Source organism: Jaculus jaculus, chromosome 2 (genome assembly GCF_020740685.1).
Source record: "Jaculus jaculus isolate mJacJac1 chromosome 2, mJacJac1.mat.Y.cur, whole genome shotgun sequence".
Taxonomy (NCBI): domain Eukaryota; kingdom Metazoa; phylum Chordata; class Mammalia; order Rodentia; family Dipodidae; genus Jaculus; species Jaculus jaculus.
This window is the reverse complement of record NC_059103.1, coordinates 34,869,201-34,895,216: the sequence shown is the minus strand read 5'-3', so window position 1 is coordinate 34,895,216 and position 26,016 is coordinate 34,869,201. Positions and strand designations below refer to the sequence as shown.

Genomic DNA, 26,016 nt, shown 5'->3' with positions numbered 1-26,016 from the left:
GTGCAATAATGGCACACAGCCATGGTGGGTAACCAACTGCTCTTGGATTGGCTCACAGCATCTCAGTGGAAAGAAAACCATATCTGGAACCAGGAAACAAGTCAGAATCATATTTTGATACTGATTCTGCTTTCCATTGTCAATCTCCTACTAACTTTACACTATAAGAGTACATAAACCCTTTTAATTCTCTCTAAATTAATAATGGTTATCTCATTTAACTGGTGCTGAGTTCACTCTCCTTTGGAGAATCTGCTTCTCTTTTTCAGATGGTAATTGGACTTGAGGAGATAAACTACCTAGCATACCCTACCCTGGCCCCAGCAGAAACCAGTAATTGGGGAAATGAACAAGAATGCTGCTTTCTTAATTAAGCTGATATCAGCACAAAGGTGATGGAGAAAGATACTAAGGACACTCAATACCAACCAAGCCAGAGATGCAGATGCTCCTAGGTGCCTATCACTGAAGTTGACTTAAAATGCTCCCAGCATGGCTCAGGGAAAATTTCAGAAGAGGGGGTAGAAGTATTGTTAGAACCACAAGTTGGGAAATTTTGCACAAAGATATTGCCTCTCACCCAGAACTGATTGCTGCCCCATAATGCATGACCCCCAACCTCATGGGGTTAACCTGCATCCCCAATGAGGAAGGCCTCTTCAGAAATGTGACAGGGATGATTGAGAGGATGGTACAAACATATGATGCTTATATACAAAATATGTCTATATCTAATAATAAAAAATAAAATAATAATGCAGAATTGTGGAGAAAAAAGTATGCAAAAGTTATAGCTATCAGAAAAGTGTAAAAGAAAACTTCATTGAAACTTCAATAGAAACAAAACCAAAGCCATGGGATGAGGAAAAAGAGTCCTCATAGCTCCTGGAGGAGATGGACATAAATGTAGCCACTATAGAGACATGAATAAGCCTGCTGCACAGATTAGGACTAAAACCGCAATCAAGACAACTCCTGGTAACATACCCAAGGAATCTAAATCAGCACAATACAGAGATACCCATGTTTATTTTGATATTAATTTGAATAATCAAGTAATGTCCTTCAAACATACACAATGAGATTTTATTTGACCCTAAAGTTGAATGAAGTTAAGTCATTTGAAGGAAAGTGTATTAAAGACGAGAACTTTATACTAATTGAAATAAGCCCAAATCCTATACAAATATTTTTCTCCATAGGCAGATTTTGCTTAATATAATTTAATATGACACAAATGTGAAAGGAGGATTCTTTGGATCTGGGAAATGGTCTAAAGGCAATTAGGAAGGTGAGGAGAAACAAAGAAATAAAAATCACATTTTTCTGCTATGTTATGGTTAGGGTGAGGAAAGAAGAGCAAACAGAGCAAAGGTCAATGTTATCTATCTATGGGCATGTCACAATGAAATGAGTGAAAGGACAGTTTTTCAGATTCTGTATATATGACTAGTACCACATAGTATTTACATACGGAGAATATTCTTCCAGGATGATTGTCAAGTGTGTGAGGCCAACCCACTTTATAAGAGACAATGAATTTTCATTGTGTATGACATTCATTGTGTATGATAAGTTTCAACTGACAAAATATTACATATTGCTTTAAAAATATTGCTGAGACATATACCAAATAAAATGCACTGCTTTATTTTCTGTCTTAAAAGATAAATTTTAGTCCTCCTCTCATGGTTTGATTCTTTCCATGTAGTATCACTATATCTGCCTTTTACTACTGTCCGGGAGAATTCTTCTCACAACTATATTTTGTGAAATTGCTAAGTAATGTTGTTAAAAAGTTAAAACAAATCTGGAATTATATCAGAAATGGGTGCTTTGCCTCAGATTCTAAGAATAAACATCACTCACACCAAATGAATTACCTCACATTTGTACTTTCCTCTATAATCCATAACAATCCATTTAGCAGCATGTATTCTTCATCCTACTATGCTCATTTATAGATTATCAAATTGTTAACTGGAGAAATTTCTTCCTGGGAAATGCCGTAAGAGGAATTTGCACATACAATATAGCATGGATTACAGCTGTTAATCCTTGTTTATGATGAACATACAATGGAGGAAAGATGTTGCAGTTGAAGACATGGCTGACATAAAGATACTGATCCTTGCAAATTGAGGGAAAGGAAGGCAGTTCACATTTTATAAATCAAATTAAAAGCTTAGCATGTGTTTTGATATTGATGTACTGACTAGGTGTTATTAGATTTAACATGATTCTAAAAATTTATGCATAACATTTTGGGAGATTCTGTACTATTCTGTAAGTGGCTAGCATAGAGTAGTTTTTAAATACAGAGAATATTCTTTTTGGATGATTGCTGACTATGTGAGGCAAACCCTCCTTATAAGAGGCAATACAGTAGTAGCAAAATGTGCTACACATCTGCATGATTTCTGACTTGCATAGAACCTTCTTGATCTTTTTACCTCACATTTTTCTTTGAATCTTGTGATGAAATTCACTTACAGGATTTCAAATCACATATTCACACAAGAGTGGGACAAAATATACTCAAAAGAATTCCCAAAATCCTTTGGGGATAAATTAAGTCAAGAATGAAATCATGACACTTCCAGCTGGAGAAGGTCATCTTCAAAACATATTTTCCAACCAGTGTTTGTCATGTAAATGCAAGAACTCAGGTGCAAAAGCCCAAGGGCAGAGTTTCCCATATTAATTAAGGGAGGATGTGACAACCTGAAAAACAGATAGGAGTTGGAGAAGGTGTGTTGCCTAGCCAGTAAGCAACAGTAATAAAAACAGACACAAAAGTACATATGCATGTGTGATAGGCATTTACCTGCATGAAACTGCACATTTCACCTCTGCTCAGGCTTACACATGGCAAAGGTATGCATTTTCATCATTTTCCTCTTGCTCTTGAAGCTCCCTCTCATCAAGTGCAGTTTGACAGAAAGCAGGTGCTTTTGGAGACTAGAACATAATGAAGACAACAATGGAGATATGCAAAGTGATTGTGGCTTCGTCTTTTTCACAATACCATGGCAATTAGAAGATGGTTATTTCAGAGTACTACTAGATTCTAAGTAAGTGCCTAATTCATGCCTTCATTTTCTGCTTGAAAATCTCATGAATAATGCATAAGAGGACTATTGCTGAATAGAAAAATACTATGTTGATCTTTCCTGTTCTGCACAACATAGTGTTTATAAACAACCCAAGAATTATTTAGTTCTTACTGAACATTATTGTCCCACTTTCATATTGAATCAGAGTGTATTTTGTCTAACTTCCTTTTAGACTCACATTGACAAAGGAAGTGACAAAGACTAGAAGTTAAAAGAGACAGCTATCCTCGCTACAGATAGCCCTCGCCTTCACAGTTGGTTAGGATCCAGTGATTTCCCATAGAGTCCAAATGACTGGCATGAGTTCATTTTTAATAGGCTACAGCAAAATGTCCCAATGTTTACTCCATGAATAGGTAATTACTAAAGCCTATGAAAATGGCTCACTTATCCTTTGCCCTGTGAACAGAATTTCCACATACCCATTACTTATTCTTTAAAATAATTTGCATAGTAGAGCATCACATCATTTGTGCCCATGGCTTGCAGAGCTGAGATTGAGGACAGTTACAAGAGAACCATCAACAGAAATTTTCTTTTTTTTTTTTTTGGTTTTTCAGTCTAGCCCAGGCTGACCTGGAATTCACTTGGTAGTCTCAGGGTGGGCTTGAATTTGTAGCAATCCTCCTACCTCTGCCTCCAAAGTGCTGATATTAAAGGTGTGCACCACCATTTCAGCCTGAAAGTTTCATGTTTTTTCCCATTTAATTGATCTTTACTTGGATATATTCATCATCATAGATTTGTAGTATTATTAATATTAGTCATTTGGTCAATATTCTAGCTAATAAATGAATGAATTAGACTTAAGAGATTTCAAACAGTATATCTAATAGAACAGGAGTTGTAACTGAAAGTAGTGAATGCTTACAGTCTTGGCAAGTCCTAGGGTGGCACTTCCAGACAGTGATAGCTGCTTCATTTTAAAGCAGGAATGAAATATGAGGAATTGATTAATCTAAGCCAGCACTGATAATGGCTAAAAGTTACATTTTCATGAAAAATTTTCTTCATTTATCTCACACTTATAGCATATTTACCTCTATTTCCTTCTTTTGATAATTTTACAGAACACATTAGGCAATATAATAAATCATAGAGTCTGCTTGTTGATATGCAAGATTGATCCTTTAGTTTTCTTAACTATACATATATATTGACAACATCTATACTTACAGACAACAAACCATGGTTTTTCCCTCCCCTCCCCTACATTCCCCTTCATAACTCTGTTCCCCATCATATCCCCTTCCTCTCTCCATTAGTCCCTCTTTGAATCTGATGTCATCATCTTTTTCTCATATTATGAGGGTCTTATGTAAATATTACTAGGCACTATGAGTTCACGGATAGTGAGGCCAACTTCTGTCCAGACAGTTGCATGTAAAGAGTGGTACCCTTTCTTTGGCTCTTACATTCTTTCCACCATCTCTTCCACAATGGATCCTGATCTTTGAAGGGTATGAGATGTTTCAGTGCTGGACACTCCTCCATCTCTGCTTCTCAGCACTATGTTACCTTTTGGGTCATCCCAGTGGTCACTGTCATCTAAAAAGAGAAGCTTCTCTAACCAGAAGTGAAAGTAGCATTAATATATGAGTATGAACATTAAGTTTAGTGCTTTCAGGGCAGTTTGGTGAGCATAATATATGCATGTGTTCAGATAAAAGCAAGCTTTATACCCCTAAGGCTCATGACCTCCCCTGCCATAGGCTTTTGAGTAGGCTTTCAGTACCAGGCATGTATTCCTTCTCATAGAGTAGGCATTCAGTCCAATTAAAAACCAGTTGGTTTCCCCAGAGCAGACATGCCACTATTGCACTCATTCAGTCATTTGGCTTGTCTGGCCAAATTGAAGCTTCCAGTGTCCACTGTTTTCACCTCTGATGACTTTTGTCTCCCATAAACCTGCATATAGTATAGCTTTTTCCAGATTTTAGTTGGATGGTCTACAGGGAGAAGATTTTCTGCTCAGCACCAGCTTGATTTCTAAGTGACTTTACAACTCAGGCATGTCAGGTCTTCAGCAATAGGGTCTTACCATCTCTTTCTCATGGGAAACCAAGGGCCTTGGCAATAGCCTGTAATGTTTTGGAGGCAACAGGGACCTCTCTGGCCAAAAACTCACTGGAAGGTATCCCATCCCTGGCACTGAAAATTTTGTAGTAACAACCTATGGCTTCCGGATGTGTCATTATTCAAAAAAGTAGGTTTTCATATGTCTTATTCAGAATATCTTGAATTTTGATTGACCCTCTCTCCTCCCTTCTTTTATTCAATCTCTTCCCCTGATCTCACTTAGGCCTTCCCCCCGCCCCCCGTAATTTGTTCTTCTACTTACGTAATTACAATGCCATCCCCTTAAGTCCTTCCCTCTGCTCCCTCCCTTATAGCCTCCTTCTAGCTTATGGGCCTCTGCTACTAATCTGGTTCCACCTCACACACGTCTGTACATTTATAGCTAGGATCCACATATGAGAAAGAATATGCAACATTTCCTTTCTGGGTATAATCCTTTCCAAATCTATCCATTTCTCTGCAAGTTTCATAAGTTCGCTTTTCTTTACCACTGAATAGAACTCCATTGTGTAAATGTACCACATCTTTATTACCCATTCATCTGTGGATGGACATTTAGGCTGGTTCCATTTCCTAGCTATAGGGAATAGAGCAGAAATAAGGATGGTTGAGCAAGCATATCTAAGGTAGTGACAAGGGTCATTAGGATGTATACCTAAGGGATACAGCTGGATCACATGGCACATCTATTTTCACTCATCTCAAAAGCTCCACACTGATTTACACAATGGCTGTACCAGACTACATTCCCACCAACAGTGCAGAAGGTTTCTTCCTCCTTTGACCACATCCTTGCCAATATTCATTGTCATTTGTTTTCTTTTTCTTTTTTTATTTTTTTTTTATTTATTTGAGAGCGACAGATACAGAGAGAAAGACAGGTAGAGGGAGAGAGAGAATGGGCGTGCCAGGGCTTCCAGCCTCTGCAAACGAACTCCAGACGCGTGCACCCCCTTGTGCATCTGGCTAACATGGGTCCTGGGGAACCGAGCCTCGAACCGGGGTCCTTAGGCTTCACAGGCAAGCGCTTAACCGCTAAGCCATCTCTCCAGCCCGTCATTTGTTTTCTTGATGGTAGCCATTCTGACAAGAGAGAGACGGAATCTCAAAGTAGTTTTAATTTGTATTTTCCTGATGGTTAAGGATGTAGAACACTTTTTTAGATGTTTATATTCCAGCTGTATATCTTCCAGTGAGAACTTTGTATTTAGTGCCATACCCCATTTTTTAATTATGTAGTTTGATTTCTTATTGTTCTTTGTTCATTTTTTAGTTCTTTGTATATTCTGGATATTAATCCTCTGTCAGATGTGTAGCTGGCAAAGGTTTTTCTCCTATTTTATAGGTTGTCTCTTTTCTCTGTTCACAGTGTCCTTTGTAGTATAAAAACTTTGTAATTTCATGAGATCCCAGTGGTTGATTAGTGGTTTTATTTCCTAAGCAATTGGGGTTATATTAATGAAGTCATTACCTATGCCAATATTTTGAAGGGTTACCCCTACCTTTTCCTCTAGCAATTTCAGAGTTGTATCATCATCATTACTTGGTTCTGTGAATTTATTGATTTCCTTTTTGATTTGTTCAATCAACCACTCATCTTTAAATAATGTAATGTTTAGTTTCATGAATTTCTGTATGATCTGTAGCTTTTTTTGTTCCTGATTTGCAGTTTAATACCATTGTGGTCAGATACAGTGCAAGGGAATATTTCATTTTCCTGTATTTTTGAGAATTGCTTTGTGTTCTAATATATGGTCTATTTTAGAGACTGTTCCTTGTGAGAAAAATGTATATTCTACAGCATTTGAATGGAATGTTCTGTAGATATCTGTTAGGTCCATTTGTTCCATGACATAACTTAATACAGATATCTGTTTGTGTTTTGCTGATATGTCCTGTCAATTGATAAGAATGAGGCATTAAAGTCACCTACTACAATTTTGTTTCATGTTATCTGTGACCTTAAGTTGAATAGTGTTTATTTGATGAAATTGGGAGCACCCATGTTAGGTGCATATATGTTTAGGATTCTAATGTCCTCCTATTAGAGTGTTCCTTTACTCAGTCTAAAATGACCTTCCTTATCTTTCTTCACTGATGTTGGTTTGAAGTATATCCTGTCAGATATTAGGATAGAAACTGCTGCTTTTTTCCTAGGCCCATTTGCTTGAAATACCTTTTACCATCCTTTTATTGAGAGATGAATTTCCTGGAGGCAACAAATGGCAGGATCCTGCCTTTTAATACAGTTTTCAAGCCTGTGTCTTTTGGATGGTGCACTGAGGCCATTGATATAGAGTTATTGAAATGTATGCACTTTATTCTCACCATTTTTCTTATTTTGTAGTGTTTCCTGTTTTCCCTTTACTCATTTGATTCAACTGTTACTTGAGTGTGGATTATTTTTTCCTATTTCCCCCCGTGTGTGTTTTGCTTTCTCTTCAGCTTTAAGAATTCCTTCAAGTATTTTCTGTAGAGCTGGTTTAGTTGTCACAAATTCCTTTAACCTGTTTTTGCTATGGAATGTCCTTATTTGTCCATCAATTTGGATAGATACTTTGCAGGATAAAGTGATCTTGGTTGACAGTGGTTATCTTTCAGAACTGAATTCTTATGTTTGATCTTTTCGTAGTGTCTGAAGATCTTGAAATTCCTATTCATACTTTACTGTTAGCTTGTCCTCTTTGTTGGACTGTATTAGGTCTGCTAGCTGATCGTCTAGTTTAGATATTCTGTTCTCTCCTTCATCCACCCTACTAGTGAGACTTTCTTTGGTTCCTTTCATTTCTTCTTTGATTTCTTGGAATATAGATACAATCTTTTTTTTTTTTTTTTTGTATCTTTGTAAGACATTTCATCTAAAACAGTCTCATTGGTGATCATTTCTTATGGATTTATAATTTTTGGTGGGACTGTATTATCTTGATTCTTTGTGTTTCTTATATTATATTGTAGCAACTTTTGCATCCTTAATTGATTTGATGCTTGGGTTTTCTACTTATCTGCAGTGTTCTCTGATGTGGCAAACCACCTTTATGTACTTTCAGGGTATGAGTTTAAGGTACCAGGTGTAGCTCTTGTACCCCAATCTGGCCACAGAAGTAATCGTAGGTGTTGAGTTTGCTTGATAAGCAAGTATTCTACTGGACTGGGTGGAACAATTTACTGGCAAATTCTAAACTTCAACTGAGCAATATACACATTCAATACAAACCAGCACAGAGCATGCAATTGTGGGGATTGAAGCAAATAGATAGTCTTATACAGCCAAAATTCCTAAGGTGTATGTTGTTCTACATACACTCTTAATCTTGTCAGCTGGGTGGTAGATATTTCTGTTCTGAATTGGGTTCCAGGTCAGCCTGGATCTAATCAAACCGTGTCCCTCATAATGACAGAAGCAAAGGATAAAAGACAACAATATTCAACCTCCAAATACAGCTTATTTAAAGAGGTAAAGCTAACCAAGAATATATAATCCATAACCTTCCCTGACGTAGAAAGAGAGATTAGCTCTTCCAATGCAGGCCTATGTACCTGTTTTTTGTTGTTGTTTTTGGTTTTGTCAGTCAGCCTCATTACCTTTTGGGGTGACTTCCAGTCTCACCAATGCTGAGTGCCCACTTCAATCCCTCTGAGTTGTGCTGTGGAGCTGGAGCTCTGATCCGCTGTGCTGACTGAGCTGCCACTGGGGGCTGAATGCCAGAGGTTCGCAGTTCTTCTGGTTGCAGGATGGCATAGTGCAGCCTCCTGGCGTTGCCCACACTATTCTACCTGTATCCCTTTCAGTAGCTCCTTAGTTCATCTCAGCTGTCTTTCCTTCCTTTGCAAGAAGGCTGAAGGAGTTGAAAAGTTCCCTTATTTGGTCTCTGCTCCTGCCGCCACTTGGAGACTTGGCAGAGCAGTGCGGGCCAGTGTGCAGATCATGCAGATCAGAGTGCCAAGCACGCCTCAATGGGATTCTGACCACTTTCCTCCTTTCTGGTGAATCTTGGTCTCTACAGCTTCTCTGTTGTGTCTAAGAATAACCGATACTCCCTCACCCCTCAAAAGAAAAGTGTATTTTGTTGTGGTTTTGCTTAAATCCCTCCCTAGGCTGTTGGCTCCTATGCCACCATCTTACCCAGAAGTCAACCTCTTTCCAACCCTTTAGTTTTTAACATTCTGTTATTTTCTTCATTTTGTGATGGGTAAAATGGAAATTGTCATTTATGACACTTATAGATGATAACACAGACTACTTTCTGAGGTATAAAAACTGCTACAGTACAGGTTCCTGTGTGAAAGATGGACTGCATTCAACTTTGAATAAATACTGGGTAAATGCTGATCTATGAGCAAGTTTGGGTTTCTTGGTTAAATGATATGTAATTACTAGGCATAAACAGAGAAGTAATAGGAGATTGTCTTGAGGCTGATTTAACATGTTTCATGGGATAGAAGGTCTGGTGAAATGACATAGGTAAAGGATGATGAAGAATTAGGAAGGCTGAGATCTTTGATGTAGTCAGATAGCTACATCTAACCTCTCTCTTTTTCTCTTTCTATCTATCTAACCATATATATATTCCATAAAATTGATATAATAATTTCCACACTAAAATTTATCAATTAAGTTTATTTTTTAATAGCCCCAAAGATGGTTCCTAGTTGAAAACTCAAAAGATGACCTAGCATTTACAAATAGTAACATTTCTGTCAGGAATAAGACAGAGTAACATGAATATTCCATAGAAGTCTCTGGAAGATAGATGAATAAATGTTCTCTTGTTATAGGACATGGGACAAATCTCCCTAAAATTCCTCTTTGTTCCTGCTTTCCATGCTTCTCAACTTAGGATCCAATGTGATTTAGCACTTTGCTCCATCACTGCACTGGACACTTTTATCTATGTCCAAAAGAGAATGTTTTCAGTTATATTACCTTTAGTGCCAGGCTGTCCTATTCCCTTTGGTGGGTCCCATCAGATCTTAATACTCCTGCATTCATGATGGTAAAAATGAACCCATGACTAAAATAAATGTTTTCATAACCTATGATATTTGAAATTTTACCAACAAAATGTAAAGTATAATTTGTTAAAGTTTTTAGTAACATAAGAAATATAAAAATGCAAGCAAAATTATCTCAGGTCCACCAGAGGCCTCCTATAGCCTTGATCATATTCTTTACTTTTCTACATATCACATATGTACACTATGAATGTGAGGTTAATTTGTCACAATCTTTCTGATCCCTATATTACTACATGACAAAATATGATGTGCCCTTTTACACATTATGTTTTCAGGGTCATTTATTTTTTATTTGTAATATTATATTTTATATGGCTAATATAAATATAATACTCTTCTACAACCATATTTTTTTCTTCCTAATTGTTTGTTTCTGTCTACCAACATGGTTGCATAACTAGCAAAGACTTTTTTATTATTCTTTTATTAAGGGTATACTTTGTTTGGACACATAATGTATTGGTACCATCATTTCCTTCTTTCTTGGTGCTATACCAATGGGGGTCCTCTTCATTTTTTTCACAAGTAAAGAAATTTATTTTACTTTTCCAGTTTTTGAAATTGGTGGTAGTGTTATTACTTGCATTAAATGTTTCACTGTGTAATTCTTAGTACAGACAAACTGGTAACCTATAATATTTGATTCCTTGTTGCTTTTATTCAGGTTTCCCCATTCTACATATAAGTAGATAAAAGTGACATAATTCTAGTATCTCCTTCAATTCATATGCTATTTTGATCTCTATAGTTTATTTTATATCCAAAGTTACTGAATTTGCCTATTTACATTTATTTCTAGCATGAATTAAATAATGCATTGTTCATTTACTGTTTTTGACATACCAACTATGGTGGTTTGAATAGATGGCCCCCAATATATTCAGCTTTTTTTGTTTGTAGTTTGCATCTGCAGCTACCTGGCTGGAGACAATGTCATTGGGTGGAACTTAAGGAGTGGTGGTGGGTTTCAGATTTCAATCTAAAGATATGCAAAGTGTGCCTAGCTGGAGTTCCTAAAGTATGCTGTTGTGGCTTTTGGCTTTTGGCTTGTGCTTCTCTGTCTGCTTGGGCCTGTGAAGGCAGGCCAGCTTCTTCTGCCATTTATGGAACGTCCCCTGGATCTGTAAGCGTCAATAAATATCCCTTCCTCCATAACGGTACCTGCTCTGGAAGTTTATCTCAATAAACCTGAAGCTGTCTGCTACATTAACTTTTACTCTTTTAAATATATGTGTACACTCAAATCATTATATGTATGTTATAGTTTTATTACCTTTTCTGCTAAATTATTCAGATTTTTTTTCTCATTATTATACTGGTTATAATACCTATGTAGCATGTATTCAATAATAATGGGATAGCAGTATACTCTTTTCTTTCTCAAAAATTTTTTTTGTTAACAACATCCATAATCATAAAAAATATCCCATGGTAATGTCCTCTGTCCCCCCACTTTCCCCTTTGAAACTCCGTTATTTCTTTTAAATTTGTTGTGTACTCAGTGAATACAGTCAATTTGGTACCATTGTTAGGCTCATCCATGAACTACCCTCTCCCCCTTACCGAACTTCCTTGTTCAGATATATGGGCCATGCATTCTGGAGTTAGCTCACAGGTAGGATATGGGTAGGATAAATGTCTCTGCATATCATGACCCAACATGTGGCTCTGACATTCTTTCTGCCCCCTCTTCCACAAAATTTCCCTGAGCCATGTTGGGTTCTTTTTGGTCTGCTTCAGTGATGAGGTGTTGGGACCCTCTGGGTCTCTGGATATCTGAATTGGTAGGAGTTGCTTTTTCTCGCTGTTGATCTCCTTCACCCTTGTGCTGATACCCAGTTCACCAAGAAAACAGCACCCTTGCTTGTTTCACCAATTGGTCTTAGTTTCAACCAGGGCCCTTTTGAGGTATGATGGGGTGGCTGTCTCCTTAGGATCTAAATCTATCTGAAAAAGAGAAGCAGATTCTCCAATGGAGAGTAAGTTAGCACCAGACAAATGAGATAACCCTTACTTTTTAATAGAGAATTTAATAGGTGTAGGCCCTCTTGTAGCCCACAATTGATGGTAGCTTGTTAACAGAGTACAGGCTTATGTTTGTATATGGTTCTGACTTGTTTCCCAGCTCCAGCTATGGGTCCAGTACAACCAGGGGAATCAGTTAGCCAAATCAAGAGCAGATGGTTTCCCACCATGGCTGTGTGCCACTATTGCACTTCAGTGAGCATAACGACAGGTTATTTGCTGCTAAGTAGGTTAGACCATGAATTGCTTGGACAGATATTGGTCATTTTCCCCCAGTCACTAATGTAGCACCTTCTGGCACTAGACATTCTGACTGTCTGGGGACTGACTCTCTTCCAGTTTTCAGCCATGCCATTCCAATTTACGTGTCAACTGCATAAGGTGTCTTCAGCAGTAGGGTCTTACCACTAAAGTAAATTGATAGGATGATGTCCAAAAGAGCCCCTAAGTTTATATTCATATATAATAGAATAAATTTTATTTAGAAAGATTGCTGAATAGTAAAATTACAGAATTATGTACATATTATTAAATATATATGTGAAATAAACATTGAGGGCTGGAGAGATGTCTTAGTGGTAAGGTGCTTGCCTGTGAAGCCGAAGGATCCCAGTTCGAGGTTTGATTCCCCAGGTCCCACGTTACCCAGATTTACAAGTGGGTACATGTGTTTGGAGTTCGTTTGCAGTGGCTGGAGACCCTGGCGTGCCCATTTTCTCTCTCTCTTTCTCTCTCTCTCTCTCTTTGTCTCTCTCTCTCTCTGCCTCTTTCTCTCTCTGTCTGTTGCTCTCAAATAAATAAAAATAAATGAAAAAATTTTTGAAAAGTTGAGAAACCTCATAATCAATGCATCACAGAAGGAAAAAGATACATTAGCAATAAATCAACCAAAATATATGATAATATGATATAAATTGGCTGAAAATTGTGTTGTGAGATAGTGCGTTTAGAAACTCAACTGCCAAAAACATGTAAGCCAGAGTTTAACTACCATACACCCACATAAAAGCTGGACACCTGGTAGGTGAGACACAAGGATCACCTAGGATTATTAGCCAGTCAGCCTAGAAATAAATGTTCTCCAATTTGGGGGAGAGAGTCTGACCTGAAAAATAAGGTGGAGAGAGACTGAGGAAGACATGTATACATACATACACACAGACACACAGACACACAGACACACACACACACACACATGGTGGGAAACCAAAGGCCTCAGCAATGGTCTATAATGTTCTGGGGGCATCAGGGACCTCCCTGGCCAACAACTCACTGGAAGGTATCCCATCCCTGGCACTGAAAATTTTCTAGCAATGATCTACGGCTCCTGAGTGTTCCATTGTCCAAAACCGGAGGATTCCATATTATTTATTTATATCCTCTTAGATTTTGATTAGCCCTCCCTCCACCTTTCTTTTACTCAATCTCCTCCCCTGCCTTCACTTTGGGCCTTTTCACCAATGTTAATCCATTCTTCTACTTACATATATACAATACCAACCTATTAAGCATCCTCCTCCCTTCCTTTCTCTTCCCTTAGTATTGATTTTTTTTGGCTTAGTGGCCTCTGCTACTGAGTTTTTTTCCTTCTCACACAGAAGCCCAAACATCTGTAGCTAGGATCCACATAAGAGAGAGAACATGTGGTGCTTGGCTTTCTTGGCCTGGGTTACCTCACTTAGTATACTTTCCAGATCCATCCACTTTTCTGCAAATTTCATAACTTCACTTTTCTTTACTGCTGAGTAGAACTCTGTTGTATAAATGTGTCATATCTTCATTATATACTCATCAGTTGAGGGACATCTAGGCTGGTTCCATTTCCCAGCTATTATAAATTGAGCAGCAATAAACATGGTTGAGCATGTACTTCTAAGGAAATGCGATGAGTCCTTAGGATATATACCTAGGAGTGCTATAGCTGGGTGATATGGTAGATCAATCTTTAGCTGCTTCAGGAACCTCCACACTGATTTCCACAATGGCTGCACCAGATTTCACTCCCACCAACAGTGTAGAAGGATTCCTCTTTTTCCACATCCCCACCAGAATTTATGATCATTTGTTTTCATGATGGTGGCCAATCTGACAGGAGTGAGATGGAATCTCAATGTAGTTTTAATTTGCATTTCCCTGATGACTAGGGATGTAGAACATTGTTTAGATGCTTATACACCATCCATATTTCTTCCTTTGAGAACTCTTTATTTAGCTCCATAGCCCATTTTTAAATTGGCTTGTTTGATTTCTTATTATTTAACTTTTTGAGTTCTTTGTATATCCTAGATATCAATTCTCTATCAGATATATAGCTGACAAAGATTTTTTCCCATTCTGTAGGTTGCCTCTTTGCTTTATTCACAGTGTCCTTTGCTGTGCAAAATCTTCATGAGGTCCCAGTAGTTAATCTGTGGTTTTATTGCCTGAGCAACTGGGGCTGTATTCAGAAAGTCTTTGCCAAAACCAATATGTTGAAGCATTTCCCCTACTTTTTCCTCTAGCAGTTTTAGAGTTTCTGGTCTGATGATAAGGTCTTTAATCCAGTTGGACTTAATTCTTGTGCATGGAGAGAGAGAAGACTCTATTTTCATCCTTCTACAGATAAATATCCAGTTTTCCCAACACCATTTGCTGAAGAGGCTGTCTCTTCTCCAATGAGTATTTTTGGCATTTTTATCGAATATCAGGTGGCTATAGCTACCTGGATTTACATCTGGGTCCTCTATTCTGTTCCACTGATCTACATGTCTGTTTTTGTGCTAGTACCCTGCTGTTTTTGTTACTCTGGCTCTGTAGTATAGGTTAAAATCAGGTATGGTGATACCACCAGCCTTTTTTTTTTTTTTTTTTTTTTTTTTTTTTGTAGCTCAGTATTATTTTAGATATTTGAGGTTTTTTGTGATTCCAAATGAATTTTTGGATTGTCTTTTCTTTTTCCATGAGGAATGCCTTTGGAATTTTAATGGGAATGCATTAAATGTGTACATTGCTTTTGGTAAGATTGCCATTTTCACAATATTGATTATTCCCATACAGGAACAAGGGATGTTTTTCCATTTCTTAGTGTTGTCTTCTGCAATTTCTCTCTTGAGTGTTTTAAAGTTTCCATTGTAGAGATTCTTTACTTCCTTGGTTAGGTTTATTCCAAGGTACTTTATTTTCTTTGATGCAGTTGTGATGGGAATGATTCTCTGATTTCATCCTCTGTGTGTTTGTTGTTAGCATATAGGATGGCTACTGATTTCTGTGCATTTATTTTATATCCTGCTACATGGCTGTAGGTTTTTATCAGCTCTAAGAGTTTGCTAGTAGAATCTTTAGGGTCCTTTGTATATAAGATCATGTCATCTGCATATAATGATAACTTGATCTCTTCCTTTCCAATTTGTATCCCTTTTATGTGTGTTTCTTGCCTTATTTCTATGGCTAAGACTTGCAGTACTATATTAAATAGAAGTGGGGACAGTGGACACCCTTGTCTTATTCCTGATTTTAGTGAAGAGCTTCCAGTTTTTCTCCATTTAGTAATATGTTGGCTGTAGGCTTGCCATAAATGGCTTTTATTATATTGAAACATGTTCCTTCTATTCCCCATCTCTGTAGGATTTTTACCATGAAAGGATGTTGGATTTTGTCAAACGTTTTCTCTGTGTCTAATGAGATGGTCATGTGATTTTTGTCCTTCAATCCATTTTGTATTACATTTAGCGATTTGTGTATATTGAACCATCCCTGCATCTCTGGGATAAAATCTACTTGGTCAGGGTGAATGATCTTTCTGATATACTCCTGTATTCTGTTTGCCAATATTTTGTTGAGAATTTTTGCATCTATGTTCATGAGGGAGATTGGTCGGAAATTTTTTTCTTTGTTCTATCTTTGCCTGGTTTTGGTATCTGGGTGATGCTGGCTTTGTAGAAGGAGTTTTGTAGAATTCCTTCTTTTTCTATTTTATGGAAAAGCTTTAAAAGCAATGGCATTAGCTCTTCCTTGAAGGTCTGGTAAAATTCAGCAGTGAATCCATCTGGGCCTGGGCTTTTTTTAGTTGGAAAATGTTTTTATAACTTTTTGGATCTCCATGCTTGTTATTGGTCTATTTCAATGATTAATCTCATTTTGATTTAATTTAGGTAGGTCATATGAATCAAGGAAATCATCCATTTCTTTCAGATTTTCATACTTTGTTTAGTATAGGCTTTTATAGTATGTCTCTATGGTTTTTTTAATTTCTCTGGCATCTGTTGTGATGTTATCTTTTTCATCTCTAATTTTATTCATTTGTGTCTCTTCTGTCATTCTTTTGGTCAGATTTGCTAAGTGTTTCTCAATCTTTTTTATCCTTCTAAAGAACCAACTTTTTGTTTTATTGATTCTTTGGATTGATTTTTGGTTTCTATTTCATTAATTTCTTCCCTAATGTTATTATTTCTTCCTGTCTGCTGATTTTGGGTTTGCCTTGTTCTTCTTTTTCCAAGGCTTTAAGGTGAAGCATTAGGTCATTTACTTTTGACCTTTCTAATTTCTCAATATAGGCACTTAAAGCTATAGATTTACCTCTTAGGACTGCCTACATTGTGTCCCAGAGATTTGGGTATGTTGTGTTCTCATTATCATTTGACTCGATAAATTTTTTGATTTCCTACTTGATTTCTTCATTGACCCATTCATCATTTAGTTATGTGTTATTTAATTTCCATGATTTTGTGTATGCTCTGTAGCCTTTCTTGCTATTGATTTGTAGTTTGATTCCATTGTGGTCAGATAGAATGCAAGGAATTATTTCAATTTTCCTATATTTGTTAAGATTTGCTTTGTGTCCTAATATATGGTCTATTTTAGAGAATGTTCCATGTGCTACTTAAAAGAATGTATATTCTGCAGCATTTGGATGAAATGTCCTGTAGATACCTGTTAGGTCCATTCCTTCTATGATCTCATTTAGTCCAGATGCCTCTTCGTTTATTTTTTGTTGGGATGAATTGTCAATTCATGAGAGTGGGGTGTAGAAGTCACCCACTACCACTGTGTGTGGTGTTATCTGTGACCTTATTTGTAATAGCGTTTGTTTGATGAATTTGGGGGCCCCCATGTTAGATGCATATGTTTAGGATTGTAATGTCCTCCTGTTGGAGGGTACTTTTAATCAATATAAAGTGGCCTTCATTATCTTTCTTAACTAATGCTGGACTGAAGTCTACCTTGTCAGATATTAGGATACCAACCCCTGCTTGTTTTCTAGGTCCATTTGTTTGCAACACTATTTTCCAACCTTTCACCCTAAGATAGAGTCCATCCTTCATAGAAAGGTATGTTTCTTGAAGGCAACAAATTGAAGGATCCTGCTTTCTAACCCAGTCTGACAACCTATGTCTTTTTGTTGGGGCATTGAGGCCGTTGATATTAACAGATATTATTGGGCTGGAGAGATGGCTTAGTGGTTAACCGTTTTGCTGTGAAGACTAAGGACCCCGGCTCGACACCTATTCCCCAGGACCCACGTTAGCCAGATGCACAAGGGAGGCACACATCTGGAGTTCCTTTGTAGTGGCTGGAGGCCCTGGAGTGCCCATTTTCTCTCTCTTTCTCTCTGCCTCTTTCTCTCTGTTTGTCACTCTCAAATAAATAAGAATAATGAAAAAATTTTTTAAAGAGATATTATTGAAAGGTGTGTATTCATTTTTGCCATTTTTTGTAGTTCTTCTGGTTTTACCTTTAGTCTCTTGTGTTAAGTGGTGTTTGAGTATTGTTTATTTTCTCCTGGTTCCTTATATGTGTGCTTTTCTTTTTCTGCAGCATGAAGGATTCTTTCCAGTATTTTCTGTAGAGTTGGTTTTGTCTTCAAATAGTCCTTTAGCCTGCTTTTGTCATGGAATGTCCTTATTTCTCCATCTATTTGAATGGATAACTTTGCAGGATAAAGTAATCTTGGTTGACAGTTGTTATCTTTGAGAACTTGGAATACATCACTCCACACCCTTCTGGCTCTTAAAGTTTGTGCTGAGTAATCAGCTATAATCCTGATAGGCTTGCCTTTGTAGGTAACTTGAATTTTTTCTCTCTGACTGCTTTCAATATTTTTTCTTTGGTTTGTAAGTTTGGTAGTTTGATTATAATATGGTGAGGAGAGGTTCTTTCCAGGTTTTGTCTGGCTGGTGTTCTAAAGGATTCCTGTATCTGCATTGGCACCTCCTTCACAATTTGGGGGAAGTTTTCTTCTATGATTTTGTTGAAGATGCCAACTATGCCTTTGGAGTGAAATTATTCTCCTTCAACTATGCCCTGAATCCTTATGTTTGATCTTTCCATAGTATCCCGAATATCTTGAAATTCCCACTCATACTTTTCTATAAATTTGTCTTTCTCTTTTTTGGACTGTATTAGATCTGCCACCTGGTCTTCTAGCTTAGACATTCTGTCCTCTCCTTTATCCATTCTACTGGTGAGATTTTTATTTCATTAACTGTGTTCTTTAGTGCTAGTAATTCTAACTGGTTTTTCTTTATTATTTCTATTTCCTTATTTATGTCTAGTATTGACCTCTTCATTTCATTAAATTGGTGTCCTGTGTCTTCTTTGCTTCCTTTGATTTCTTCTTTGAATTCTTTGAACATATTTATAATCATTCTTTTGAAATCTTTCTCAAGCATTTCCTCTAACTAAGTATCACTGGAGGTCATTTCTGATGCATTAATACTTTTTGGTGGATTTATATTGTCTTGATTTTTGGTGTTTCTTGTGTTATAATGTATATATTTTTGCATCTTGGATTATTTAATGATTGGATTTTCTAGTTCGCTGAGTATTATGAGATGCATCAATCAATGTGATGTTATATATCCTCAGGGTAGGAGCTTAAGGCACTAGGTGTGGCTCTGAAGACTCTCAGAGTATCTACAAAAGTGACCTTAGGTGTTGGGTGTGCCTGCTATGAGAGTATTCATGTAGGCTAAGTGGAACAAAATACAGGCAGATTCTAAAATTTAACTAAACAATGTACACTTACAATGAAAAACAGTACAGGGTATTTATCCAAGAGCAGGTATTATGACAACTTGTCCTTTTTCTGTCCCTTAGGCTGTGTAATGCCTCACCCACTCCCTTAATCCTGACAACAAGGCAGTTAAGATTTCTGGTCTGTAGAGGGTTCCAAGTCAGTCTGTGACCAGGTGAGACCCTTCCATAATGTATAACAGAAGAGTAAACAAAGCCACTATAATTCAAGAAGCAACAAATAACAAGCCCAAAATACAGCTTATTAAACAATGGCAAATTTGACCATCCATCTGATTTAACATATAATTTATCCTGATATGGAAGGTGCAATTAGCACTTCGGGTTCAGGCATATATACCAGGTTTATTAGGTGGGTACTGACCTGGTGTAATCCCAGTTAACTTTTGGGATGATTTTGGTCTCATCTGCGCTCTTGATTGGGTCCCTCTTTGGTGCTCTGTCAGTTCAAGTAGGTGTGTCCAGGTCCCTGGACCACTGCTCTGTTCCCGAGGATTGGGCACTGGCAGTGGGGGAGGGGAGGGAGCCAATGCTCCTCAGTTTGCCCACTGTTCCATGTGTCCTTCTACCTTGTGATCTGCTCCTCTGTTGTTCACTGGGGTTCTCCCTTCACATTTCTTGAGTTTGCAGAAAGCTATGGTGTGAGTGAAAAATCCCCTCACCTGGCTTTTCCTGCGGCTCAAGCAGAGATTGGTGGCTGTCTGACACATGCCACTGTGGTCTCACATGCAACCCCCCCCCCCCAGAAGCTTCTGCCAGCCCATGTGGGCTCTGGATGCTCTGGATCTCTCCTAATTCTCTGCTGCTGTTTCAATTTCCTGTGCTCCTCACTTTTTAGTAAAAGTGTGTATTGTGCTGGGGTGTTTTTGGCTTTTTTGCACCTAGGCTGCTTTGGTGTGGGACCTACACCATCTTAACCAGAAATCTCATGGGCATGTTTTCTGATAAGTTGATGGCCTGAAGTCTTTTCATAAGATGACAGACATAAAACACCCTCCTTATAGATATGCACAATGATAACAATCTAATTTTTAAATTATTTATTGATATGAGTTTTATTCATTTTAATTTAATTTATTTATTTACTTATTTTGTTTTTCAAGGTAAGGTCTCATTCTAGCTCTGAATGATCTGGAATTTACTGTTTATTCTCAGGGTGGCCTCAAACTCATGGTGATTCTTCTACCTCTGCCTCCCAATTTCTGGGATTAAAAGGGTATACTACCACACCTAGCTTTATTCTTGTGAATTTTAAAATAACTACTACCTCTCCAAAATCTCATGTAGAACCACCCTCACTCTGTGGGAGGGGAGGATGGTACTGACATGGGAACTTAGTGGAAAAATATGTTAGTTCACTGTGCTTAGAAGAGTATTATGCTTGGTAACTCACCTATAATGACCCCAATATCTCCTTTTCAGTTTGCCAATCAAAATATATGAATTTGTTCTGGCAATGCTTTTTGCCATTGAGGAGATCAACAGGAACCCTGATCTTTTACCCAATGTGACTTTGTCATTTACCTTATTTGGTGCCCATTGTGATAGTACAACAACAGAAGTCAATTCCCTAAATTTGTTTTCAAAATATGAATTAATTAATCCTAATTACATCTGTGCTATGAGCTCATGTGATGTAATACTCACAGGACCAAGCTGGACAGCATCAACCAAAATTGGAACACTCCTATGGCTCTTCAACTATCCACAGGTGAGGTTGGCTTATATGAAAATATTTGAAAACTAGGACTGGAAAAATGGCTTAGAAGTTAAGGTGCTTGCCTGTGAATCCTAAGGACTCAGATTTGATTCCCTAGTATCCACGTAACCCAGATGCACAAAGTAGCACATGCTTCTAGAGTTTGTTTGCAGTGGTTAGAGACACACCTATTCTCTCTCCCTTTCTCTATCTACCTCTGTCTCTCTCTCAAATAAATAAATACATAAAATATTCTTTTAAAAAGACACTAGTTTTCAAACATGTTTTAAAAGTATTTCATGTATTTATTTATTGGGGAGATGGAAAGAGAGAGAGGGAGATAAAGAGAGGGGGAGAGAGAGGAAGAGAGGCAGATAGAGAGAATGGGTGTTCCAGGGCTCTAGCCACTGCAAGTGAACTAATGGTGCATGTGCCACCTTGGCTTACATGGGTCCTGAGGAATCGAACATGGGCCCTATGGCTTTGCAGGCAAGTGCCTTAACTGTTAAGCTATCTCCACAGCCCAAAACCAGTGTTCTTTATCACCAACCTTAGGTGCATATGGAAAATTTAAGGAAAGGGGTATCAGTTTATGTCCATCTACTAGCCCAAAGGGTAAAATCAGATATAATCAAAATTGATATATCATCAACATTTCCCAATTGACATAAATATTAGGAGGTGGGTAAATAGGCATACAGACTTCAGAGAATTTGTCATAAATGTTCTAGCACACAGAAATAAATTAGTTCTTTAATTCTGTGAAAAAATTGTACTTCCTACCACATCCATGTGGTTCTTAACAATTTCAAGTCTTAGGCTGTTTCCTACCAGTCGTATTTCTCATGTAGATTCCTATGTTGTACTTCATTTAGATTACCTATGGACCATTTCATCCTATTCTGAGTGACTATGACAGGTTTCCTCATCTATATCAGATGGCACCAAGGGATACATATCTGCCTCTTGCCATGGTCTCCTTGCTGCTTCATTTCAAATGGACCTGGGTGGGGCTGGTCATCACTGATGATGACCAAGGTGTTCAGTTTTTCTCAAACTTGAGACAAGAGATGCATAGAAATGAAATCTGTTTAGCCTTTGTGAATGTGATCCCAGTTAACATGCAGGTATACATAATGAGGGCTGAAACATATTATAACCAAATTGTGACATCATCAGCAAAAGTTGTTATCATTTATGGTGAGAAGAATTCTACTCTAGAAGTGAGCTTTAGAAGATGGGAATGTTTAGGCACACAGAGAATCTGGGTCACCACCTCAAAATGGAATACTTTAACAAGGAAGAGAGATTTTAACCTAGACTTATGCCTCAATACTTTCATTTTTTCACACCACCATCATGAAATTTCTAGTTTTAAAAATTTCATACAGACAGTGAACTTTTCCACATACCCAAATGGCATCACTTTGAAGCAACTGAGTTGGATGTATTTTAATTGTTCAACCTCTATATCTTACTGTAAAACAATGAATAATTGTTCATCAGACACTATATTGGAATGGTTACTACAGCACAGTTTTGACATGTCAATGAATGATGACTGCTACAATATTTACAATGCTGCATATGCTGTGGCCCATGCCTTCCATGAGAAGCTTATTCAACAGGTAGATATCAGAGGAATGGAAAAACAGACACATTTAATGCATGAGTGCTCACAGGTAAAGTGCTTTATAATGGATAATATTTAATGTCATCAATGTGATATAATTAAAGGTGACCAGACATATGTAAACTCACTGGTCTTGGGATATTTCTCTCAAATCCAAAGGATTCTGAATATTTTATTTTATAGGAGCTAAATCTAGGTAAGTGTGTGCATCATGAACAAGATAAGAATGGAGTGGAAGACAGCATGTTTGAATGAAGGTCAATGATTTTTTGTGATAGAGAACCTCAATGTTAAGCCCAATATTTTTCAATATTTATAACATAAACCTTGTCATTTTATCATAAAATTGAATGATCTCTAGAAGAGACCTTGTTTGTTAAATGCCAAAAATGTGCTGATGAATAAGATCAATATTTTACATAGTTGTTCTCAAGTAATTTTTGCAACACTATAGATGGTGAGGGATGAAAACACAGTGAGTAAAATCACATCAACTTTTCTACCCTAATTTGTGTACATATTTAATTAGGACATGATGCATCTCTTTTAGTTACATGCCATTATGAAGAGCATCCAATTTACTAACCCTATTGGAGACCCAGTGAATATGAACCAGAGAGAAAAAATAGATGCAATGTATGACATTCTCAACTTTTGGAATTTTCCACAAAGTCTCAGAATAAAGGTGAAAATTGGGGAGTTTTCACCATATTTTACACATGATCAACAATTGTATATATCCAAAGAGATGATAGAGTGGGCCACAGGAAACAGACAGGTGGGTTGGATGTAATAAATCTGCTTTATATTTGACATAAATATCTAAATTCTTATGATGTTGTTTGGGCCATTTTTTAAAAATTTACTGATGTTATATTTCTATCTGTTACAAAGACATGTCTCATTTTCCTCAGATTCCTATTTCTGTGTGCAGTATGACTTGTAGTCCTGGTTTCAGGAAATCCCATCAGGAGGGAAGAGCAGCCTGCTGTTTTGATTGCTCCCCATGCCCAGTAAATGAGATTTCTAATGCTACAGGTAACTGTGTGTACTGAGGAAAATTATTTAGATTGGTTATATTCTCTTCACACACAGTAGGACCTTGAAGGGCTTTGAAAGAGAATAGGGAATATTAAATTCTTCCTGTATTAATTTAATTTGTATGATCAATATCATTGCTCCTTGGAAGTAACACAGTGTATTCATTAAATCATATTTTGACTCATTCTAGAAACATTACACATCGTATTTTCTTAATGAAACTGGTTGTTATCTCCCTCAGGTGCTTCATACATGGTATTACTGGTACCTACATGTAGTATGTTTTTATTCTACAAACAGGTGAAATTGACATCTCTAGATTTCCTTTTCTAAGCAAGCTTTCTGAAAAACACATTGTGTTTAAGAAATATATGTTTACGGTGTCAAACAGGCTAAGGTAAAGTACACAGTGCATAAGTAGGCTAAATTTTCTATTTCTGTTTAGCTCCCAGGCCTGAAAGATGACCAATGGGATGATATAAGATTTGTATCTATATACTTCTGATGGAAGGAATGTTTTGAAACTGATGTTATTTATAACATATAAGGTAACTAAAAGGTAAAGATAATAATTGATAGAAATATGAGAAATATATAAATAGGAGAAAATGCAACTTCTCATATCCATAACATCTTCCAAATCGTGTTTAATGTGACTTGAAGTTGGAAAAGGTGTTGATAGATCTAAAGGTAGGATGAAGAAAGTGGACACATGACCAATGTTAAAGACTTTTGAAATTACAATAGTTTTTGATGCAGTGCCAGTTGGATACCATGCAGAAAAAAGTAAAAAAAAAAAATTATTATATAGAAAAGAAGTCATAAAAATCATCATTAAGCAGACAATGTCATCATATAAATATATAATACAAAGGAATTAATTAGTTATAAACTTTAGTGGTGGATACATTAAAGTTATTACCCAGAAGTATTGGCTTAGAGCCCTATATGTAAACTCTTATGTATAGTTACAAAAAGTAAAAATTGCTAATCTTCCACAAAACATGTACTTAGGGGTTCTGTGACTGAGAAAAATATATAGCTTTACCAATTACACCTTGCATCTTCATCAGGTATGGATCAATGTGTGAAGTGTCCAGATGAACAGTATGCCAACAAAGAGCACAATTGCTGCTTGCCCAAAGCTGTGACATTTCTGGCTTATGAAGACTCCTTAGGAATGTCTCTGGCCTGCATGGCCTTGGGTTTCTCAGCACTCACAACTCTTGTTTTGGGGATATTTTTGAAGCACCAAGACACTCCCATTGTAAAGGCCAATAATCGAACTCTCAGCTACATCCTGCTCATCTCCCTACTATTTTGTTTCCTCTGTTCCTTGCTGTTCATTGGCCATCCCAACTTGGTTACCTGTATCCTGCAACAGACCACATTTGTAGTTTTGTTCACTATGGCTGTGTCCACAGTCTTGGCCAAAACAATTACTGTGCTTCTAGCTTTCAAGATCACTGCTCCAGGAAAAAGGATGAGGTGGATGCTAGTATCAGGAACACTTAACTTCATCATTCCCATCTGCACTCTGATACAACTATTTTTCTGTGGAATCTGGCTGGGAACATCCCCTCCTTTTGTTGATACTGATGCATACTCTGAACATGGCCACATCATCATCATGTGCAACAAAGGCTCAGTCACTGTCTTCTACTGTGTTCTGGGATATATTACATCTCTTGCTCTAGTGAGCTTCACTGTGGCTTTCTTGGCCAGGAAATTGCCTGACACATTCAATGAAGCCAAATTCCTGACATTCAGCATGCTGGTGTTCTGCAGTGTCTGGGTCACCTTCCTCCTTGTGTACCAAAGCACCAGAGGGAAATTCATGGTGGCTGTTGAAGTCTTCTCAATCTTGGCCTCCAGTGCAGGGCTGCTGGGATGTATTTTTGTTCCTAAGTGCTATATTATTTTGTTTCGGCCAAGTATAAATTCTCTTCAAATGTTCAAAAATAAAAACCATTCTTCAAAGCAGTACAGTAGGAGTGGAACCAAGAAAAATAATGGCAGGAAATTATGGTGATAATAAACAATATGCATGAGGGAACTGTCAAAATAAATAAATTTAAGATCTATTTATGAACCTATATTATTCTTAAATTTTAACTTATATGTGGTCACTATATAGCATGAAGATGCCATAGCACTACTATAATCACCAAATATCAAATTATAACATGTTATTGGTTTGCATACGTCCAAATGACTCTTTTTATTTAATGATATTTGTAAAACAATGATAAGACTATTAGTACTATCTATTTCTCTTATTTATTATACATAAATTAATAATTAAAAATAATAGTAATTTAACACATATGTATAATACATCTTGAACCTTTTATGCAGAATTGCTGGATAGAACAAAGTTAGAATTTTCCCTAAAT

The 26,016-nt window shown here is 37.1% G+C and overlaps 1 protein-coding gene across 1 annotated transcript; it reads left to right on the top strand.

The window, feature by feature from the left end:
- Positions 1-2,868: 2,868 nt before the first annotated feature.
- Positions 2,869-25,652, top strand: LOC101612014 (vomeronasal type-2 receptor 116-like). The gene is made up of 6 exons (XM_004667435.2): positions 2,869-3,074; positions 20,670-20,958; positions 21,822-22,628; positions 23,130-23,357; positions 23,494-23,617; positions 24,694-25,652. Exons 1-6 carry the CDS (start codon positions 2,869-2,871, stop codon positions 25,650-25,652), a joined length of 2,613 nt encoding a protein of 870 aa, XP_004667492.2.
- The last annotated feature ends 364 nt before the right edge of the window (positions 25,653-26,016 follow it).

Coding starts and splice junctions, on each gene's coding strand:
- LOC101612014 (XM_004667435.2), top strand. CDS start 2,869: ATGGCAAAGGTATGCATTTTCATCATTTTCCTCTTGCTCTTGAAGCTC. Junction 20,959..21,821: donor GGCTCTTCAACTATCCACAG/GTGAGGTTGGCT, acceptor TACTTCATTTAG/ATTACCTATGGACCATTTCA. Junction 22,629..23,129: donor TAATGCATGAGTGCTCACAG/GTAAAGTGCTTT, acceptor CATCTCTTTTAG/TTACATGCCATTATGAAGAG.